The 23,316-nt window shown below is 38.8% G+C and overlaps 3 protein-coding genes across 4 annotated transcripts in view; 2 read left to right on the top strand and 1 right to left on the bottom strand.

The window, feature by feature from the left end:
* cacna1da (calcium channel, voltage-dependent, L type, alpha 1D subunit, a) overlaps positions 1-8,368 on the top strand; it is a 94,001-nt gene extending 85,633 nt beyond the window's left edge. The window contains exons 44-49 of the mRNA XM_084734743.1: positions 244-270; positions 946-1,074; positions 1,181-1,320; positions 2,831-2,937; positions 3,182-3,499; positions 5,097-8,368. Of these exons, the coding sequence (XP_084590869.1) occupies positions 244-270; positions 946-1,074; positions 1,181-1,320; positions 2,831-2,937; positions 3,182-3,499; positions 5,097-5,402 (1,027 nt within the window). The 3' untranslated portion in view covers positions 5,403-8,368. The remainder of the gene's footprint in view (positions 1-243; positions 271-945; positions 1,075-1,180; positions 1,321-2,830; positions 2,938-3,181; positions 3,500-5,096) is intronic.
* Positions 8,369-8,506: 138 nt separating this feature from the next.
* On the bottom strand, positions 8,507-12,819 carry LOC146331717 (parapinopsin-like). The gene is made up of 4 exons (XM_084734732.1): positions 12,272-12,819; positions 11,021-11,349; positions 9,732-9,974; positions 8,507-8,658 (listed from the first exon to the last, which is right to left on the bottom strand). Exons 1-4 carry the CDS (start codon positions 12,600-12,602, stop codon positions 8,551-8,553), a joined length of 1,011 nt encoding a protein of 336 aa, XP_084590858.1. The 5' UTR covers positions 12,603-12,819; the 3' UTR covers positions 8,507-8,550.
* Positions 12,820-19,480: 6,661 nt separating this feature from the next.
* LOC146331716 (voltage-dependent calcium channel subunit alpha-2/delta-3-like) overlaps positions 19,481-23,316 on the top strand; it is a 47,601-nt gene continuing 43,765 nt past the window's right edge. The window contains exons 1-2 of one of the 2 annotated variants that reach the window (XR_014771788.1): positions 19,481-19,785; positions 21,827-21,908. Coding sequence is in view for 1 of the 2 variants with exons in the window: in XM_084734716.1 (XP_084590842.1) it covers positions 19,628-19,785; positions 21,827-21,908 (240 nt within the window). In the remaining variant the exon portion in view is untranslated. The remainder of the gene's footprint in view (positions 19,786-21,826; positions 21,909-23,316) is intronic. The other variant, XM_084734716.1, reaches the window with a different exon arrangement.

Raw genomic sequence — 23,316 nt, 5'->3', positions numbered from 1 at the left:
GATTTTTAGTTTGGCTCTTATCTGTAAAATAGAAAATAGAATTGTCCACCAACACTGGAGTCAACGTCTGCCATCACACTCTCTCCTCCTCATGCATATATATGAGAATGCTGTATATGATTCATATACTGTATGATATATATGTGTCACACTCTCTCCGCCCTTTTCTCTGTGTTCTCTCCTCCCTTTCTCCTTCCTAACCAAATGCTTTCTCTCAACCATCCCTCTGCTTTCTTGGGACAGAAGGCGCTACTATGAGACCTATGTTAGGTATGTTGTTTTTCTAGGTTTGGCTCCAGCAGTATGTCTCAACAGCAAAAGAAGGATTTTATTTTCATGTTTGTCTCATTTTGACTTGGTTTTTTGGATCAGTGAATGGTTGCATCCTTGCTCAGTCAGTGTTATGAAGTGCTATATGCTGGCCAGTTATTTAGTCAGGTTATCAGCTGCCTCTGTTATGATGCAGTTGTGTTGATGCTTTAAAGTAAAAGGAGAAGTAATGCAAATGTTAGTGGCCAGCATATCGCTGAGAACAGCCCTGCTTTATGCATGTGTCAAAGTGACGTGCTTGCTTTGAAGAAGGACCCAGATTCTTTGAAAACATGGAAAGTGTATGAGAATGTTATTAAAAATCGCACCACTAGTCTCCACTAGTTTAATTCACTTCACGATTTCTAAGCAGAAGCGATCTGTGTTTTAATCAGTCTAACGAAGGACCACACAGTGGATGGGATGTTTAGATGACAGAGTGATACTCTTCAGCCCAAAACATGCTGCCTGTTGTCTTGGTTTGGCTGTGGTTAATGCGTATCATGAGGGTGGTCAGTCGCATTGCTGCCCCCTGGAGGCTTGCGTCTGCATGGCAGTGCATGGCCCTATTCCAGTAACCCCTCTGAACAGCAGCATCGTGCACAGTATGACCCCTGTGCCCTGACCTCTCATCAGGTCCCATGGGAGAGATGGACGCCACCCGACCATCCGCAGGGAGGAGGAGTTTGATGAAGACCGCTTCTCTGGGGAGTATTACAGTGGGGAGGAGTTTTATGAAGACGACAGTATGCTGTCAGGGGACAGGTATAACCACTGACTGCATTTTGAGCTCATGTAGCAGAATTAATATGCACCTGTATCCTGCTCAGAGTAGGAAACACATGAAGATCTTTTTTCTATATGTTGACAGGTATCAGAACAGTGATACAGAGTATGAGACTCCCAAAGGTTACCATCACCCAGACAGTTACTATGACGATGACGAGCAGCCTCTCTACCGCGATTCACGGAGGTCACCAAAGAGACGGCTGCTTCCTGCCACGCCTCAAGGTATCTTACCTTGGTGTATCATGCAGTATAAGTTGCAAAAACACATATGTCTGTTTTTTATTTAGATTCCTAGTCATGTTTTGTGCTTTCCAGGGAAATATCAGTCAAACTGGTCTTGTTTTTTAATTTTAAGAAAGTTTTTTTTATCTGTTTTTGCAAGTGAACTCTTCAGTTTACCTTATATGTGTCTACTCACAATTTTCCAAGTAATATACTGTAAAATGCAAAAATATCTCGCAGAGGCCACATAACATGAGAAGTCATGACAAATTTAAACATTTGCTCCTTACTCCATGCATAGTTGACAGTTGGTTCTTATCCTTCATGCACACACAAGGGCTCAGGTCTCATAATTTAGTTGAGGACAGTGGTGACATTTTGCCCTGGACTTACTTTTTGCAGAGGAGTAGTGAAGCGGAGCACAGAGGGGTGTAGCTGCTGACTCTATATTGATTGCAGTTTGTGCTTATTAAGAGAACTTTTACAAGGAGCAGAGAGAAGGAGAAAACAGCTCGGATTTAGTTCCACTTCTGGTTTTACTTTCTGGTTTTTATATGATTCATTATTAGAACATAGGTCAGCTTAATTTATGTGAATTTTTCACATTGAAATGCCCTTTACTACCAGTGGTCTTTCAGGTGGACAGACTGTTAAACCTCCAAAATAAAAGCAGATGTTTTATGGTAGTGCCGTATTTTTTCAAAGTAAAAACTTCACATCGTCACAAATACTGTTTTCTGATGTGCTTTGACCTACAGACACAATCAACACACCTCATTTACTCAGTAGCATCATTAACTAACCCGTGATGAAGTGTTTGCCACAGACACACAGTGCACATATTGCCTGGCCTGGCCAGTGTTTTGTCATCGTGCACATTGTTTATGTGTGAATTATTTCAAAAGAGGAGTTGGCTTCTATTAGATAAATATTTTCAATTACACAATTTATTTATAAATAATTTATTGGCAGGGACAACTTCATGTTTTTTAGAAGGTGGGGTGGACATGTCCCCTCCTTCCTTCCAGGGATTTGTACCCCACTGCACACACAATTAAAATATAATTGCCAGCACTCAGAGTAAATCTTAATTAAACAGAATATGAGCAAATATGATGACATATCAACATTTAGATAATGACACATTATGTACTTGGCTGATTATTTTTAGGCTGTAGCCCAGCTGTGGACTGTTACATATGCATGTCTCAATAGAATATGCCACAAAACAGTTTTCTTTTTCATCACTCTATTGAATGCACTTCAAAAATTAAATGTATTTCTCATTTCATGTAGCTAGCATAGGTTGTATGACAGCATATAACTAAGAAGAAACACAAATATTAGTTTCAGTGCCTTGAGTGCTTGCTGCAATGAGAAGCCACTTTGCACTCACTGTATGATTTATCCACTCACCCACTTTCATATTCCTTGAGTGTTTTGCTGCGTTGCATGCTGTCAAAGTTTCCTGCATGCGGTCACTCACTGGTCCACTCCTGACTCACTTCAGGTAACAGGAGGCCATCCTTCAACTTTGAGTGTCTGCGCAGACAAAGTAGCCAGGACGAGCTTCCACATCAGCGTACTGCTCTACCACTGCACCTTATGCAGCACCAGGTAACACAGACACGTCTCATCTATACTTTTTGCTCGCTTACATTGTCTTGAACACTGTGTCACATTATTCTGTTACTTCCCTCGGTCTCTAAATTGAAACAGACTTTTCATTTCCCTCTAATATTTGTGCATGCATCCCCCTGGAGTAGCAGTAGCAGTTGTAGTTAGTAGTGGAGTAGTAGAACTGTACTGCCTGTACAGCTGTGTATCAACTTTGTATCATCTGTCTCTCCTGACCCTTCAGGTTATGGCTGTAGCAGGCCTGGACTCCAGCAGAGCCCACCGCCTCTCCCCGACCCGCTCCACCCGCTCCTGGGCCACTCCCCCTGCCACACCGGCCAGTAAAGACCAGTCGCCCTACTACACCCCTCTCATCCGCGTGGACCACCCACACAGGGAGAGCGCTGCTAGCAGCCAAGTGTCGGTGCGCAAAAGCTCCTGGTACACAGACGACCCCGATTTCTCCCAGAGGACGTATTCGCCCGTCCATCTGCAGGTGCCACCTGAGTACCACAACCAGTACCACCAGAAGAGGGGCAGTGCCACCAGCCTTGTGGAAGCGGTGAGTTTGGGGCTTGGTTGGGATGTAGGGAGAGAAGAGATGTGCCTGATAAAATGCTAGTGTTGTTGAATGTTATAAAAGTATAGGCTTTTCAAAACATATACTTGAATACAAACTATAACAAACTGCAGCTTTTAAAATCACATACACTCACCCAACCAATGTTGTCTCCAATTTACTCTTAAAGTGGTGATTATAATGCTGGACACAAAGTTTTTCAAAACATTTTTGTCAGATATTTGATTCCTTTGACAATATTTCCAAGCCTTAAGGCCAAAACGTACTAAAGGCATCTGACGCTCGTGTTTTGAAGTGCACCCATTGTTCTAAATGGCAGAACACGCACTGGAAGCATCTTGACACATGTCAAACTGACTTGACGCTCGCACTCCGAACGTGAGTGAGGACCAGGGCTTCTTTATCTGCAGCTGCAGTTCGTGTTTGGGGAGAATTCAATGGAATAAAAAAAAGGCATGGATGTGAGGAGCAAGTGTGATTGAGCTTTAGCTCCACCTGTAAGCAGGTAAAAAAAAAAAAATACTCGCAGCAGAGAGTGAGGGAGGGAGAGAGCATGTGAATATGGACAGATGTGCTGACTTGATTTAAAAACTTTTTATGGCCATGAAACATAATATTACTGTACACTTTGGTGGTGTGTGATTTTTTTTTTTTTTTTTTTGCTCCAAGTGCCATTTGTGTACTTTTAAATACTTAATTACTCCCCGTTGATTTATCATAACTATGAAGAACTAGAGAGAGACAGCAGAGAGGAGGGAGAGAGGGGGATCGTGTGTGAAGTGCCGACTGATATAAAACTTTTTTGATGATAAATCCTGATGGTACTGAACAGTTACCTGACTAAAATATCTGTCTGAAACAGACAGACACTACAAGCTGCAACAATACAAACAGACATATAAAACTGTCACACAACAAATGAGTGAAACCACAGTATCCAATTAATATTGAATACAAGGTCAACGACAAAACAATTATGATGCAGGTACGATTTCTTAAACGATTTCAGTAAAAACTTTGGCACGATCACATTGAAAAACTAAATTGCCCTGCAGTGATCAGCTCAGCCATTTCAGATCCTTCTATAAATTATTCCAGGATGAAGGAGTAGCATATTTGCTGAGTCTGTTCTCACTCTCTGGACCAGCATTTCTAGAATATTATGGGAGTATGTGTCTACACATGTGTGTAGACAGATAAGAAGGAACCAGGCCAAGAATAGATTTATATATAAAAAACAACCAATGAGAGAGCCTGCAGACATACAGAGATGACTGTTTAGCAGTGGCATACAGAATACAGTTGTGTGTGCGATTTCCACAGCCAGTAATAAAATGCAAAGCACAATGATTTGGCTGCCCTTTTTGTTAAATGCAGAAAGCACACCCTCGGAGTCTCCTCTGGTGACTGGTGCAGGCAACGGTAGATCTTGCAGTTACCCCCAATACTGCCAAATACTTTTCTCTCACTGGCACCTTTTTAGATTCATGCTGCAAAACAAAATGTGACAAGCAAGATAAGTGAAACAAGAATGCAGAGATACACCGTAACATATTTTTTCTCACATTCTGTCAACCAGGTTTTGATATCAGAAGGGCTTGGGAGATACGCAAAGGACCCCAAGTTCGTCGCTGCCACAAAGCACGAGATAGCAGATGCATGTGAGATGACGATAGATGAGATGGAGAGCGCAGCCAGTCACTTGCTGAACGGAGGGATGGCCCCAGGCGTCAACGGGGTCAATGTGTTCCCCATTCTGACTCCAAGGGACTATGAACTGCAGGACACGGCAGCCAGCTACAGTGACGAGGAGCCAGAGACAGAACCGAGAGCTCCTTACGAGGAGGACCTGGCAGATGAGATGATCTGCATCACGACTTTATAGCAGTGGCTGGAGAAATCTGCAAATTAGAACTTTATCAGACTAAAAATCAGTGAAAATTAAAAAAAAAATGAAATGCATCTGTTGGCTCTGACCAAAAGAAGTGCCTTTTACATTGAAGAGAAAAGGCATAAAGAAGAGAGACACATAAGTCCTGTTCATTTAATTGTTCTCCACCTGCCAGCGAAGGAGGTGACAGCACAGAGCCAGATAACATCCCTGCTGAGCACAGAGGGACTGACTGCACCCTCTGGTCACAGGCCTCGGTTCAGCCTGCAGCCAATCATAGATGAGGACATTGATGCCAGTGAAAGATGGACCAATTGGCAGAGGTGGGAGATACTCTGGAGGGCGGGTCTCTAAGGGTGATGACAATCAGATGTACGATGTCATTACCTCGGTCACTTTATTAAGGTTTGGCATATCATGCAAGTTTTCAATGCAAGCATAGAAAGGCATATCTCCTCCCGTAGTCTTTAGTCGAACCTGATCCCTTTGTTGTTAGAACAGAGCGTTTATTGATCGCTACAGCTGAGTCAAAAAGTGAAGAGCACCAGTAGAGTTGTACCAGATTATGCAGGAACTATCTGTCCTACTTATAGCATCATTCAACTTGAGATATGTACTTTTGAAGCGACAAAAGCATTTGTGATAAATGCACTAGCAGGCAGGTTATTTTAAACTTTTAGAATAGCCTGATTAATATTTCATAGTTGATATGCTGTAAATTGTATTATATAACAAAAGAAACTTTGTAAAGAGATATTCTATATTTTGTAATTATGTATCATTTAAAAGATCAGCAATATGGACCCTTGTGACTCCTGTTATGCTATAAAAAGCAGACTTGCATTATTTTATTAGGGACGATATTCTGATATTCATTTGCCTTTTATTTTTTTGCTAATATGCACCCTTTATTTTGCCTATAAAACAACATTTTTAAGAGGTTCTGCTTGTGTGACAACACTACTGCACAAGATATGCAAATGGCTTTGATTTCTTAGCATAGAGGTACACGTGTTACTTCATTACACCAACACCAGTTGCATAAGATTAAGCCCCCTTTAAAGGAGCATTTTTAGAAGGCAAGCCTCAAGGATCCAGTGCTGAAATTTTATACAGATGTGACAAACACATTTGTTTGCATATTTTGTGCAGGGCATGCACAAGAATTTAAAATGCATAGTGCATTAACAATGCTGCTTTTTTAGTTGGTTTCAGAGTCAAACCTAGGTTTTGTCAGCCCCTACTGAAATGCCTTTTTGCTGCTGAAAAGAAAGAAAAACTGATAGATGGTAATAACAGGGATATATTCATACTTCTCATAGCTTGTGCTGGGATTTTCCATGACATAACTCTTTGTTGATCATGGTGTAATTCCATTAAACCTTTGTACTGAATCTTGGCAATCACATCTTAGCCTTCATGTAGTGTGTGAGGTGGCAGGAGACACATGCACACATCCAAAGGTCAGAAACAGTCCAACGTGTCGGTGTTTGTAGGTGGAAGGACAGAGGGTGTCCTGGTGTCAGGATGCTGGAGAGAGGCTAAGCAATACGAACCCCCCGCCCCTTTTCTCTCTCAGCCTGCCTGGTTCCTGCATACAGTATACCTCGTTAGGCAACGGTGACAACATATCATTGTCTCAGCTTACCTGTCTGTCACACAGTGTGTCCCACAGTGGAGTCTTTGGAAGAGATTAGGTAGGATTGAACCTGGACTTTGTGTTTTTCCCCTAATCATGTTTATTAATGAATCTAGGAGGGAAAAACTCACCCTGGATGCATAAAAAGGAGCAACTGAAGCCCACAAGTTGGAACACAAGACAACAAAATATCTTTTTATCAATTTATCAGTCTATTTCAGTGTGGATAAGGGATTAAATAAACTAAAGTGGGCTTTTTCAGGCATTACCATGACGAGTTTGAATTAGCACCAAGGATATTTAGGGTTAATGTGATCTGTTGTTCATGAGTGTTTGATTTGTAGGCGAGTGCGTACTGTACTCTAATTCAACCGAATACTGTCATGAAAATGTAGGTTTTCCATTTTGTGTGCACATTGAAAGGGCTCTTTGAATTGTTTGTGAGTAAAAAATGTGTTCTAGTCCTTTTGTTGATTTATCGTCATATAAAAGGACCAATGCACATAACAGGCACATTGTACTATTCGTAGCAATTACAGTACTGATGAACTGAAGATATGCATTATTTTGTAAACACTTTTAAAAGTTGTGTTAAACTAAAGATGAAAAGAACTTACTTTTACCTCATGTCAGGGATTCCTGAGAAAAAGAAAATAATGATTTGGTTCAGTCTATACCAATGGTATTTAAATATTAGCACATAGCTGTTTGTCTTTGCACAAGTAACTGTATAGTGCTTTTGTTTCTCCTTTTTCTAAACAGATTTGTGTATTAAGGTGAGACAATTTTGTACTTTTTGTGACTGTGTGTATGGTTTAGTGGAATCTATATTTGTCATTTACACCTCACCTTACAATGCTGGGAATGAAAGAGTATTAAAAAATATTTTCAAGGTGCACTGTTTCTCTGTTCGCGGGTCAGGAAAAAAATGAAATGGTTAAAGTACCAGTTTACAGAGAAGCACATATTGATTTGAACGTTTCTCTTAGTTTTCTTCATATTGTTATGATTATAATTACTATTACAACTATTAATGTTATGAAAGCTGTATTAAAATAGAAGATAATGTAAAATATGTACAAAAGTATGGAAAGACCCATGGTAATGTTCTCTACTTGAAAGTCTTGATATTTGCTCCTTAATGTTTTTATTCAGTAAACATCATTTCTCTTAGTAGCAAACGCTTTACTATAACCTTCTGGGTTTTGTATCAATACATTTTTTTGTATTTTTCATTTTATTTTGGCCTTGACTTTATTTGAATCGATACTGATATATTATTTTCTATTGATCATCATTGAATAAACTTACGCTGAATTACTGTTTTACTCATTTATTTGAATTATCCATAACACTAAAGAAACCCCGTCTGCTTTAAAATCACAAAACATCTCACAAACATTCAAACACTGTTTCACTGATGGTGTCACAGGTGACAAAACTGAATACACACATTTGAGGCAGAAGGATTTTTTAATGGATTGCTGTAGGAGTGTGTACATTTCAGGCAGGTGACACTTTGTTGGCTGACTCCACCGTTGTCTCAGATACTTCATCCTCCAGAAAACGCTCCGTCCCACACAGCAGGAAGGGGACGGCATATTTACGAAACTGTAGAACACAAAATGAGCCAGTCTAGAAAATATTCAGCCAAGACAAGATATCCTGTCTCTTTTTTATGTATTAACATTCAGACAACAGTCAGCAGTCAATAAAATGTGAATTATTCTGCATACAAAAATAAATCCCATATAATACATCTTTTTAAGTTTAGAGCCAGATCAATATAGTGGTCAGCCAATATTATTGGCCTGATATTGGCCTAGTACATCTATATCAGTCACACTGGTATTGGTGTAAATGTTGTCTGTTGTTATTATTATTATTTTATTTTATTTATTTATTTATTTATTTATTTATTTTTTATGGAACATTTTTTTTTTAGTTTTTCATTTGTTACTTTTATAGCTACCATTTCTTATATATTTGATAATTTTCTTAGTTCAAGTTGTTCTATTTGTGTTTCTACTATTCATAGGCTGATTATTAAAAAAAAAAAAAATACCAAGAAAAAGCTCACTGTTTCAGTGCTGAGGTGAATTTTTTTTTTACTTCTTAATATCAGTATTGGCATCAGTTCCAAAAATCCAGCACTGGTCAGGCCCTGGAGAAGCTACACTTGTTGACAAATGCTGTACATTAATAAACACTTAAAATGTCCTTATAGCTACTTACAACTGCATTATATTGTGTTATACACCATTAATTAAATATGGATAAAGCTGTGTAAGAGGTGGTTAAAGTAAAGTGTTTTAGGGGAGTCAAACTACTTTTTAATAAACAATAATGTACATACAATGTTTTGTTTTTCATAAGTCTTAAAAAATATCAATAAAGAAATTTGATCAAGAAGGCATTTTAAAATATGTGTATAAAATGACAATATTTACTGAAAAACATTCAGGATTATTGTTGCATTAAAATGTAGTCAGCTGATTTTTTTTGTCTTACACCACAGTTACTACAGAGACACACATTCCTGTACTGAAAATCTGTCCTAAGATCTATCACCACCACTAGATGGTGCTAACATCCCAAAACAGCCAAGAAACAAGCTTTTCCCTACAATTTGTTCATTATATCTGCCTAAATTCAATCATTGTGTGTATGTGGTATCACAGTACCTGTTTGTTGAGGTAGATATAGATGACAGGATTGTACACAGTGCTGCTCTTGGCCAGATAAACCGGCACTGTGCCCACCAGAGGGTGAATCTCCACATCAGGGTTGTAGACCACCAGCATGGCCAGGCCAGCGTACGGCAACCAACTGATCAGAAATGTCAGGACCATCAGGATCACCATGAATGCCACCTTCATCTCTGATTTAGCTACTGCACCGCCTTCTACACAAGCCAGCTGTGATACCTGGAACACAGAATGTAAGTAGTTAGGGGTCCATCGGCCTATTCATACCACGACACCACAAAGTCTGTGCCTACATTAATAATTGGAGGCTAATCCCATTAAAAAAATAATGTAGATTTAGAAAGTGGAATTTCCTTTGCATTCCACGTGGAACCTAAAATCTTCCCCCCAGATGGTTTAATATTGATAGTAGAAACATTAACAAACATTAACTTAGAATTTCCCTCCTTGGAGAAGAAGCTCTCAGTGGTTGAACAATGACCGTGATTATATATTGGTATAGATTGAATGGGACTCCTCAATTGTATAGAGTGGAAAAATTGTTTTTGAGGAAGGTTGAGTTCAGTTGTGAATCTGATTTAAAAGTTACAACTAAAAAGAGATCTTGTATTTTAGAGATACCAGCATCCCTCCATGTTTTTAAGAACATGCCATTTATATGAACGCCTGCTTCTTCAGACTGCAAAGTCTGTGATTCAGTACTGACGGGGTACCACTGTTGCATGTCATAACCCTTAATCTCTTCTTATGTCTCCTGTCCCCTGTACGCACAGTGATCAAAAATGGTAAACTACAAAGCAGAAAACTAACAAATGACCCAGGGCTGCTTGCAAAAAGGCAAACTATACATCTGTATACTGTGATCAGTGGTGGAAGAAATACTCATGAGTTAAAAGTACCAATGCAACTATGCAAAAATACTCCATTACAAGTATTATCACTATAACATGTTTTAAAAAAAAAACAAAAAATAAAAGCACTCATTCTGTAGAAAAAAGTGATAGACGGGGTGAAGCTAACTTTAAATTTCTTATTTTGAATTTATTTCATAGGGACAATGCAATTTAACATAGTTCCAGTAGAGCATGAAACAAATGTGTTGCACAAAAAGATTAATTTAATAATCAGTTACAGGAGGTACTTTAGTTCAGTAGTTCCCAACTTAGGGTCGGCTCCCTCCAAAGAGTTACAAGATAAGTCTGATTTGATTAATGGGAGAGCAAAGAGGAAGAAAAGTTTTGCTACACAAATTTACATATACTCACCTGGTGTAATGTCCATAAGAGCTTTGAGTAGGAGGCTATGATGATGGCAAAAGGAGCAGCAAAGCACACTGCAAAGTAAGCCAGGATGTAGGAGACATTATTAGGGTCTCTGTTGTGCCAGTCTGGTGCACAGGACGTCCCGACACCCTCCAGCTCGTACCTGCCCCAACCGAACAGGGGAGGTAAGTTCCACGTGAGAGACCACAGCCATGATAAGGCAATACCTCCAAGCGCATGTGTCTTCTGGAAGGTTATCTGCCCCAACGGCTTACACACAACAAACATCCTCTCTACTGCGATCAGAGCAACTGTGCACAGAGACGTGATGCCTGTGGACAGGGAGAAGCAGTGTCATGAAAATGGAAATAAAATGCCTAGGATTACATGAAAATAACGTGAACAGTGAAAAAATGTGCCATTCTACTAAATGTTTGCTAAACCGCTTTGTTTCCCTTCGTTCTCAATGTATAATGACAAAATACTATAAATAAAAATTAAAAAGAAATTTCAGTAGTTATACCCTAATAAGACCCTGATTAGACTAAATCATATTAAAGGGCAACTTATGACACATTACAACAGAACCATAATGTAAACTAAAGTGTATTGTTTTCACTGTTAGACCCTTATTAAACTTTAGTAGAGGATATTTTGGGACACATTACAAAGAAACTGCACTGTAAACTTAAGTGTTGTGCTTCCTACTGTTATCTAGCAAACATTACAAGAAAACTGTACAGCAAACTGTGGTGAAATCACAAACCTGCTACTTATAGAATGAAGCCTACTTCTTTGATTAAATCCAATTCTAAAATTATCTGCCCAAAGGAATACAATAAGTCTGTGCAGTCACCTATCCACAAAATTTTCTTCTGCCTATATAATTGGGCATTTACTTGATAGATCTGGTTGACATATGATTTTTGAAATGGGGCTGAAGCAGAAATGTGATTTCACTTTGGTTTACAGTACAGTTCTGTTGTAATCTGTCCCTAATTACCTTCTATTAAAGTCGTATAAATGAAATCCAAAACTGTGAAATAAAAAACATATTATTTCTAGTTTTGATCAGTTTGTGATAAAGTACAGCTTGTTACTTTATAATAAAGTTCCACCAAAAATTTGGGTACAAAATAATAAAAGACTCCTCATTTTACATAGGAAAATATATTCATCTTGTACTGTAATTCAGTAATAATATGAACAGTTAAAACTATACATAACCTTTACTGTGCTCCTCTTTTCACTTACCAAACAAGGACACTGCAAAGCCCTCCATCACGCAGCCTGTTCTTCCCAGGGAGAAGTACCCCTGGGCGTTGTTGACTACAGCCAGCACCCCTCCGGTCATGGCCGTGCCCAGGTCGGCCACAGCCATGTTCACCAGAGCGTAGTTGAGCGGCTGCCTCAGCTGCTTGTGCATGAGAGTCACAATGATCACTGTAGCGTTGAGGATGATGGCTGGACCAGTGAAAAAGGCCATAATGATGGAGAGGATGATGAAGCCAGTGCGTGACAGAGGGGGCTCCCCATGTGAGCCCAGGTAGATGGAAGCATTTGGGTAAAAAGCAGATGGTTGCATGGATGCAGAGCTTTAAAAAGTGGTCAGATCGTGTCTTCTTGTCCTGGAGCCACTAGATGTTCAATTTCTCACTACCCAAGTGTGACAGCTGAGATTAGATGCCCCGAGTCTAAGAATAAGTCCTCCAGTAATTCCTCCAAATGATGATCCTTGATCCTTAACCTTTTGCTTGATTGAAAAGGCACTTAAACAGGATGACTCCACAGTGCTCCTCAACAGGATTAATCCACAAGTGCCCAAAAAACGACAAACTCACTGAGCTCTCCTACCTCACAGAGGGATAAACCAACTGCTGGTTTAGCTTTCTGAGAAATGCTCAGAGGAGGTGTGTCACAACATGTAGTAACTACAGAAAAGACTGATGAGGGCTGTTGATCTCTTTCTAGTTCTTTCTCTCATTTCATACATTATATTCCCTTCTCTCTCCTTCTTGTCTTCCTTTAACTAACCAGGGGTCAGTGGGAGTTTAAACGGGTAAATCAGCGTTGGCAAGAAAATAAGAGCGATCATGTAGTTATGATAATAACTATGGTGTCTCTCTTCTTGATACAGGTGGTGGACAAGCTGCAGCTGAGACAACAGCTAAAAGTAATATCATGGCACAACCAGAGAACACAAAGACCATACTTATGGGTAATTTGAAATACTATATATAAATTCTATGGTGATGAGCATGATTGTATTGTTTTCCTACATTATCAATACAAACATGGGGAATGACTGAAATTAAACCTGCTGGAAAACATCAGTGCACAGTGGAATTATTAAAGCTGGGGTAGGCAGTTTATTTTTGGCATCATTGGGCAAAAGTTCCATAATAAGCTTTAAGCATGATGTAATTCAAGTGGTCTTAGAGAAAACTAGACTTCTGCTCCTCCTCCTTTGCATCTGTTTTCAGGCTTTAGAAAATCTAACCCATGATGGGAGACTTTGGTTAATCACAGGTCAGTAAGATAATTGATTGTTGAGTCTCATTTCCAAAATGTCAGTATTTGACCTTCTGTAAATGAGATGCAACAATTGTATAATTACAAGACATATGCAGCTAGATGGGAAATGCTTAGTTTGGCACAGGAGTGATGTTAAACTGATCATCAATTGATAATTGATAATTTAACTGGATTAACCAGTGAAGTTGCAGTTTACATCCATGTCTGCCCAGACTCATATAATGTATATAGCACAGACTTTGAAAGAATTTATTAAAAGTTATCAAGTGTACTGTTTTTCAAAATGGAAGTTATCACTATATTTATATGTGTGATTCCAGTGAAAATTTTTCAGGGAGAAAAATGCTGTCTTCACTAAGACAACAGAGGAGTACAGAGGACTGAACGTGGACTGGACATTATGATGTCATGGTGAAATTGTTCTTTGACCTTTTGCATGTGAAATGTCATTAAATACTGAATCTATGGGACTGATGGTCCTAATTTTTTGTGGCCATTTATGACTGTATGCTGAAGGACCCCTTTGATTCAAAAATTTTGAAAACCTTGACCAAAAGACTTTTATGCCTTCATGTTTTTATTCCCATGAGCATTCAGGTCATCCCGTTCTTGTGACCGTGATATCTCAAGAATGCCTAGAGGGAAATTCTTCAAACTTGACACAAAAGACTGTGTATATTTTGGTGGCCAAAGGTCAAAAGTCATCACATAAAATGATGAAGTGATGATATTTTATATGTAAGAGGTCAAAGGTCAGTGTTACTGTGACATCATAATGTACAGCTCTCTATCAGTCCTCTGTCCTCCTCTGTAAAGATAGTCTCTACATGAAGACAGCTTTATTTCTCACTGGAAATTATTCACTGGAATCACACATGTATAGTGCAGTAGGTCCTTTACCGTCTGCTACCTGACGGGAATCTGCACTCTACTGAGTGACCTTTTCTAGTTTTGTAATTAAATTGCGTAACACCGTTACATGTAACTACAGTGGCTACTTCCACCCTATTAGAGATCATCCGACCTGTACCAACACTGCAACACTGCAGTCATTTAATGAGTCAATGAGTTGCAAAACAACAATGCAGACTACAATGTTACATCAATAATTCTGATGCATCTCTGTATCTCTTCGCCCCTTCCCTGCAGTATTATAATTAAGTCAATAAGCATAATCTGTATTGCATATGAATGACAGCATTATATAATAAGATAAGATTCATCCAGAAAGGCAAGTACCTGTTCCTGCAGCGAGATCCCATTTAACCCCACTGGTATTCCCAAAATGATGAAGTAACAGGTTAAGCTGATCACTGCATTGTGCTGTATATAAGTCTCCACTGAACATGTTATCAAACACTGAGTCAGATTCATGCTGAGTTAGGCACATAATAATAACAACAAAAACAGATACAGGTACTTCTACATGTGCACTTCTAATGTTTGTAGCTTAGTGTCAAGACTGAAGTACAGTATTTTAATGCTGCATGGTTAATTATAATATAAAAACTGTATTTTACATAATAAGGCATATGAGCCTCACACATACTTGACTATGACAACTGTGCAAGTATATTACCAGTGAAGAATATACACGTCTGGACACTGAGGTGGGCTATAATATTTCTGTAGTCACAGTTCACTGGATGAGAATAAGTTTACTGTTGTAGGTGGGCTAAATCCCCCACAGCTGAGGGCACAAGGTGAGGTTAAGCCCCCATACTTAACATGACAACAGGTGCCCGGTGTTTCACCTTCTAAGAGGTTTATGTCCAATCAAGTCAAGACAGAGATTACAACTGTTTGGGTTTAGAGTTCAGTAGCAGCAGTCTGGCTCTGATTATAAAACTTTATGTCCAGAACAAAGCCTGTCATTTTGATTTATTTGAAATGATGAAGGACCTGGAATTCTGAAAACTGAGGCCTATTTACGTTCACATGGCTCACTGTTGTGCTTCTGTAAGTGTGAACATTATCTGTTTGTTCAACTAAACGATCCAACATTTTTCCAGTTGAAAGCTCAAAAAAAAAAAGTTAAGAAGGGGACCTAGAATTTGATTTGATTTGTCAAATTATTGTTTACAAGGCGAAACATGGACTTAGACTGAGCAAACATGGACAAGAAGTCCTCAAAGTACAGCGGATTAAGAAAAGCTGCTGAGCTTGCATGTCAACAGGTTCATCTCCACGACAACTCCATTTCCTGATGAAATCTATGTGGTATCGTTGAAAGCCACAGAAATAAACGTTATTAAGTTGATCTTAAGTTGGGATTGGTTTTCTGATACTTTAAAGGTGTCATGAGAACATACAGACACAGATATTGCTCTGGAAATCAAATTCAGCACCATGGAGAGCACCTGCAGTCCTGAGAGGCTTGATACAGAATGTATTAAAGGCACAGTATGTAAGATTTAGGGAGCTCTGTTAACAGACTATGGCAGAACTGGAGTGTAAAATCCATATTCAGGTGTGTTTTCATTAGTGTGTAATCACTTTAGAATGAACCATTTATATTTTCAGAGGACATGGATCCTCTTCCATGGAGGTTGCCAGGTTGCACTGTCATGTTACTTCAGTAGCCCAGAAAGGACAAACTAAACACCGGCTCTAAGAGGGCCTTCTGCGTTTTCACAAGTTTCTCCTGCGTGTTAGAAAGGGGAGAGTGAAGCAAAGTTTTTGCAATCTTCTAAGCCCACTGCTAGATGCCATTAAATCCTACATACTGGTCCTTTAAGTGTGAGATTAGAACATACAGACACAGATGCTGCACTGCACATCGACTTCAGCACCATGGAGAGCACCTGAAGGCCTGTGAGGCTTGAAGCAAGTGTCTGCAGACTCAGTTGTTTCTCAGTTCGGTTTGGTTCAGTTATCTTTATCATCCCCTCAGGGAAATTTGCTGTGCAGCAAGAGTTTACATTAAACACACAAAACAAAAGGGCCACATCGTCAACAACAGCAACAACAATAACTACAAAACACGAGAAAAATAAACACATTCTAGTTCAAGGGAATAGAAATTTAATATATGGTACAAATATGCAAGTTGCAGTTGATATGTGTAAAATAAACAGTGCGTTATGTGTACATTCTTCCTTGAAATTGTAGTTTTAATATGTGTTCTTTTCATTGTTCCTTCTCTTGGATGTTTGAGCTCCACTGTGCTGAATGATGTATGTGCAGTGTTTCTGTTTTCACCTTCATCTCTATCCAGTATGCAGCTCACACAAGCATGATGTGGAAAACTGGAACCTCAAGCACACATACACTGAGAGTGGACTTTTTATTGGAGTTGAAAACATCTTGTGTCAGCAGGTAAACTTTGTAAATGAAAAATATTTTCATATTCATAACTTGTGCATGTTTAAAAGAAGGGGAACTCAACGAAATTCTAGATTTTTGTGTGAGAAAAAAAAACAAGAGTATTTTTATAGGCCTTAAAAGATGTCTGGAGGGGCTCATTAAAATGTGCTCACTTTGGAAGCTGCTGGAACTCATTCAAATGCGCAGATTAAAACAACACAAGCAGAAAAATATCTACTGCAAGTCACTGGTAATGCAGCAAGATACTCTTGTACTCACTAATGTGTTTATTTGACTTACTGCACTGTGTGGGTGGAGGTCAGGGCATTATGCAAGAAATCCAATCAAATGGAGAGCGTGGTTTGGATCCTGGTGCGTAAAGGCTGGTGCAAAGACCCCGAGGGAAGCAGGTAACAGGTGAATAAAACCAGAGGAGTTTCTTCAGTATCGTGACAGAGAAGTGCTTTTTTTTTATTTGCCGTCGATAGTTAATTAAAGCATTGAGGGAGGCGGTGCTGTGAGAGAGCGGGTGATACTGTCCGTCATCCAACATGCAGCAGGCACCTTATCGGCACGTCCCAGACAGTACGAGCTCCTCACAACTTTGATGTACGATGCAATTACTAAACTAATAAAAGCCTCAAGTCGAAACACAGATCCTGTGGTGGAGGAGGGTGGAGGGGTGGTGCATCAACCCGCCTGCTGCTGACAACATTATCGCTTCCTAATCAGCAGTTTGAAGCGGACGGTGGTGGCTCCGCTCTTATTTTATAATAAGTAGGCTACTGATGAATTTGGCGCACTAACCCAAAACTTTATGTCGTCATATATGAGGAGTTAGGACTTGTTCCTTCACTAATTCATATGGAAGCCCATTTCCACAGAGGTGGCAAAAAATACGCACATTATTTATTCAAGTAGAACAGATACTTGTGTTTTAAAAAAAGAAAGAACAAAAAAAAAAGAAAAAGAAAAAGAAGCCCACTGAAAGACTTTTATACTGACTGTTTCTGTGCACAGCTAACTGAACCTCACTTTTTCTTCGAGTCTCCCTCTGTCTGTTTCCTTTTTACGTCTTTCTTGTTATGTTGACTTCGTTTTGTCTTTTACGTTGTTTCCATCTCTTTGTATCATATTTTCGTCTTGTTATGTCATATTACATCATTTGAGTCTTATGTCATTTTCGTCTTGTTACATCATTATTTTCGTCTTGTTACGTAAGTCCAAAGAATCAACTTATGTGTTTTTGTTCCATCCATTTCGGTCCTAAAATTGGTCCTGATGTTAAGAAAACAATGGTGCGAAGTAAAAAGTAATCAATACATCCCTTCAAATGCATTAAACGTAAAGTAACGAGACTGTTTTGAAAATGTAAGGAGTAAATAACGCAGACATTTTGTAAAAATGTAGGCAATAAAAATAAAAAGGTGTCAAAAAATAAATACTCAAGTAAAGACACCTTAAAAAAAGATTAGTACAGTAACGAAGTATTTGTAGTAAGTTACTTCCCGCCCCTGCACTTCCATCATACCAAGAAAAAGAAATTTCATGGCGGATAATAATTATAAAATGAAAAAGCAGAAATTATATAATGATATATCTAATAGTTTCGACTTTTTCCTCATAATTTTGATTTCTTACCATATTACTTACCATGTGTTTTTACCAGTGGAAACTGGCTTCCTTGACGTCACTACACTTCAGTTCCTGGAATAATGTCAAGAGCCCATTTGGAAAAGTTGCTGCTGAGTGACGTCATTGGCCAAAGTGATAAATTACTAAACTTCAGCCAATCATAGACGAATGCGCAAAGTTATCAGGAGATTTTGCTCAAAGATTTACTTATTAACGTGTGTCGCTATCTCATTTTTGTAGTTTTTGTTTCATTATCTCAACTCAGTGTCTCAAAAACCCAAATGACTGCCACCATAAACTGTTTTTCTTCCTTCTTGTATTGTGCTGCTGGCGGTGCGGAAGCTTCATCAAACATCTGCAGTCTCATTATCGCCCACAGAGCCATTTTATGTCAGGAATCTGCCTTTAGCTTAGTCTGTGCTTTTTCTTTTAACATTTGTGCTCTAAAGATGGCATTGCGTAATGCACTACATGGTCAAATTTCAGTTAGAGAAAAACACACACTTTCACGGGGATTTTTGAGTGTGTAGGATGGAGACTGGAGACCGTACAGGTTACATCAAGCGTGTGCAGTATAATGCAGCGTCAGCGTAAAATGCAACAACTTTACAACAGCCGACACGAGAGAGGAGAGCGTCGCAGAGGAGACACCGAAGTTCACTATTTTAATTTTGAGCCTTTTGCAGGTGAAATGTTTTGTCCTCTTCAGCTCAGAGGGCGATACACCTGTCTATGCTGCTCCCCTCAGCTGAAAACTGAACAAAGGAACCCCCTAAATGACTCCAGGGGTCATTTTCTGCACACTTCACCTCCTCAACCTGTTCGGGCTTCGTTGCAAAAGCGTTTCCAGGAATAAGAATAAAAAGCTCCGTGGTTGTTGCAGCGGAGAGTCGACTGGCTGAGGGGTTTCCCTTTACAAAGACGGAGGAAAGGATGGAGGCTGGGGGGTGACACTCTCTCTCTCTCTCTCTCTCTCTCTCGCTCTCTCTCTCTCTCTCTCTCTCTCTCATATACAGTAGTCTACGTGCTGTTAGAGACGGTGCACCGGGGTCCAGCAGTCAGTCCAGCACAGCACGGTGCTGCTGGGACGGACGGGATTATTTTACTGTACAGATTATATATTTTTCTAAAACGATGAGGATGATGTTGGGGAACTGGAGGATCCTGATCTCGCACATGTGCAGCGGCAGCAGCAGCAGCAGCAGCAGCTGCCTCCTCCTGCTCTGGATCCTCGGCGGCTCGTTGAATGTGGTGGAGGTGTCGGGGTCCCAGCAAGGGATCCCTCTGTCAGTGTGAGTGAGAAGCTGCTCTGCAACTTTTGTTTCACGTGGAAATAACTAATGTGCTGGTTTCTGACAGGCAGGAGATACAGCCATCAAAGGTGCAGCATTTCTCTTAGATTTAGATCAATTTAAGGAGGTTTAAACAGGCTATAATTGCAGAGGAAGCTTGGATTTTAGGTGAAAATCTCGGTGAATGCATCTGACTCGTCTTTATTTTGGTTGTTTGCATTTAACTGAGCATATAGTGGATTTTAACTGAACCACAGACCTCTGTGTTTCCTCACAAAGGCCTTACTACAAGTTTTACTCCTACTTTTTGGTGGAGTCATATATTGGTGGATGGAAAAAAGATGTGGTTTTGAACAAATGAGCAGCATGATTGAAAAAAATTCACAGAAGGTGGAGAGATAAAAACCAGAACAAAACAAAACAAAACACTTTTGTTCAAATGATTCACCAAAGAAGTTAAGACTAAATCCATCCTTTTTAAATGATCCTATCATTTATTTTGTGTTACTTTATTATGTAGTTTCCTTACATACAATCAGTAAACAGACGATGATAATTGAATGTGATATAAGTCAAAAATAATAACTAATTCTGTTCCCCTAGATGGTTTAGCAAAAGTAATACATACCTTTTTATATTTTATAGACTTTCTGTCTAATTTTTAAAGGCAATCTCAATCTTTTATCTTTCATCTCAATCTTTTTTTTTTATTTCAAACTGATAAGAGCAGGTCTTTTTTATTAGTTTTGCTAAATTTTCTGATATCAGTAAATTGTTACTGTTGAATTCAGAGTTCTGCAGGCCTTTAGATGTGTAAACCATTAACTCCAATTTACAATTTCCATATACTACATTTCTCTTTTTTAAGTCAGATTTTATGCGGCAGATTGGAAGAATTACATTGCAAAACCTTTTCTTTAGGAAAACCTATACTGTTTCCCGGTTCTGCCTCAATAATTTCAATTCAAGACTAAAGAAAACTCAAAATAGCTAATAGTCAAAAAAGTCAAAGATGTGAATGCAGATTCCAATAGTTCATCTCATCCCGGATAACACTCATGCCAAAGTTATTTTTTTATTACATAAATAATAATGTTTAGAGAAGAAATAATTTAATATTTTGCTGTGATTGTTGTTTCTTACAGTAATTTATCCTTTGGGTCCCCAGTGACCCCAGTAAGTTTTTTTATATGTTAAATCTGTTGGTAGGATGAGGTTTAAATTCTAAATTCCCAAGATCAGATGTCAGATGTCAAACAGGCTCTACTACACACCTTTATAAGAAGAGAGATATGAACCAAGACATTTTCTTTAACTGGTTGGTTTGTTTTAAAAGCCACAATATTACATCCTGAGTACATAAGATTTTATCGACCAGTATAAAAACAAAATATCAACTGAGATCAAATGATTCCAGTTTGAGGAATTAACTGATTGATAAACTGTTTTTAAGTACACTGTTTTAAACATACTGTAAAAAATTTAGTTGGCCTAAATTTTTGAATCTTGACAATGTACTTGAAGCAGCGTCTCCTGTAGGACGGTCACATTCAACTTTGTTTTATATTTCAGGTACAGTACCATGCAGCCACGCTTCGTCAGAGTCATTTACAGTTTAATAGAAGACTACAGTATAGATCATCAAAATTACAGGCTATCATCTGTCAGGAGAGTGAAGGTCAGGGACAGCAGGCCTTGATGATAATCTTGACTGATTGTGTCAGAAATAAAGCTTTAAAAAATGACAGCTGAGGAGAGATTGAAGACATCAGAGGTGAAGAGAGGACAGGATGTATTCAGTGAGGAGAAAGTGAGATAACAGATTTAAAACTACATCAATGACTGCTGCACAAACTCTTATTAAATGGTGTCAAATGTGTTCCTTTAAATACCATATTTAAATTCGGACAACTTAAATGTTATTTTCATTTATTTAATTCAATCTCTTACCTTTCTATGTGTTTCTTTTTACATTTTTTACATGCAGTTTTGCAGGAAGTTTAAGAGAATGCTGCCTAAATGTCTTTTTTTTCTGTCCTAGCGTAAAGCTCTGGGCCTCAGCATTTGGTGGAGAAATTAAATCTATTTCTGCAAAATATTCTGGATCCCAACTACTGCAAAAGGTATTCTTCATATTTCCCAGTCCTGTGTGAATGTAAATGCATTTTCTCTTTGTCTGATGGTCATGTTGTTACACACATTATAGGCTGTAATGCTGTATTTCCTCTCTAATGGCTGCAGAGACATTTCAGTGTCTCAGCTGAATGCTGATGCGTTATTTTAGAGGAGACTCAGGTGTGTTTGGCAGAGACAGAGCTCCATGTTTGTGTGCATGTGTGTGTGCATGTGTGTGTGCATGTGTGTTTGTACTCGACACAGCCCATTAACCACGGCTCTGATTCCTCTCTTGTCTCATCTCGCCAGTTAAACTCTCAGGAGTCAAGAGTTTCAACCTCTGGATATGAATGCGACAAGGAGACAAATTGAATTAGAGCGTGGCTGGGTTCGATAGTGGGTGAGGGGGGTTATGATATAAGGAACACGTGAAGAAACCAGAGAGAGAGAGAGAGAGAGAGAGAGAGAGAGAGAGTGAGAGTGAGCAATGACCCAGTGCAGTGAGTTTAACTTTCTGACCACTCGATGCAAAAGGTGGGCTCTGTGTTCACAGGCCTCCAGTGGTCAGAATCCAGTCAGGTGGATGAATGGAGAAGAGCCCTTCAGCATCCTTATAGTATGTCTTAAGTCTGATTTTAAATTTATATTTAGATGTATGAAAGGTTAAACACCTTACATTCATGTCTAGCATTTTAAAAGATATTAAAACCTAATGAAGTAATGATGTCTGGTTATATCCTTAGATTTCCTTAGATTTTAGAGGTGAGAAAGAAAATACAAGAGACAATAAAAACATGGACATAAACTGCACAAGTCACAAAAAGCATAAAGATTTCACAGAAAGTTACCACTTTTGCGAAGATGTACATTTATAAAATTAATATTCCCTCTCAGTAACACTTCACAGTAAGGGTACAAATCATATGCTTAAATAAGGCTGAACTACTGCATTACTAATGATTATTAAAGCATAAATTAATGCAGAATGTATCATGAATTCCTGTTGCTCAACATTAACAAATGCTGAAATCACTATGACGCTGTGATTAAATCTCACTGAAATTGGAGCTTTTTTAAATAAAGCTAGTTATCAGATGCAAACATTGATATAATAATCAGAAATATAGATCCATAAACAAACCTTTATGTAACTGAAATCTATTTTTAATGAGTTCATAGACTCAAAGGTCTCAGATCTCTTGTCTGTCTACTCTTGCACTGCAACAATTATTCAGCTAATCAAAAGAAACTTAGATGTCAACTATTTTTATTATTGATTAATCCTTTCAGTCAGCTTTTCAAGAAAAAATATCAAACATTTGCTGGATCCAGCTTCTTAAATGTAAGGATTGGCTGTTTTTCTTTGTCATTTATGATAGTAAATGTAGAGTCAGAAGATGTCACTTTGGGCTCAGG

Source organism: Lutjanus erythropterus, chromosome 2 (assembly GCF_056507025.1).
Source record: "Lutjanus erythropterus isolate fLutEry1 chromosome 2, fLutEry1.hap2, whole genome shotgun sequence".
Taxonomy (NCBI): domain Eukaryota; kingdom Metazoa; phylum Chordata; class Actinopteri; order Lutjaniformes; family Lutjanidae; genus Lutjanus; species Lutjanus erythropterus.
The sequence above is the reverse complement of the archived record's forward strand: the minus strand, read 5'-3'. Positions and strand labels throughout refer to the sequence as shown.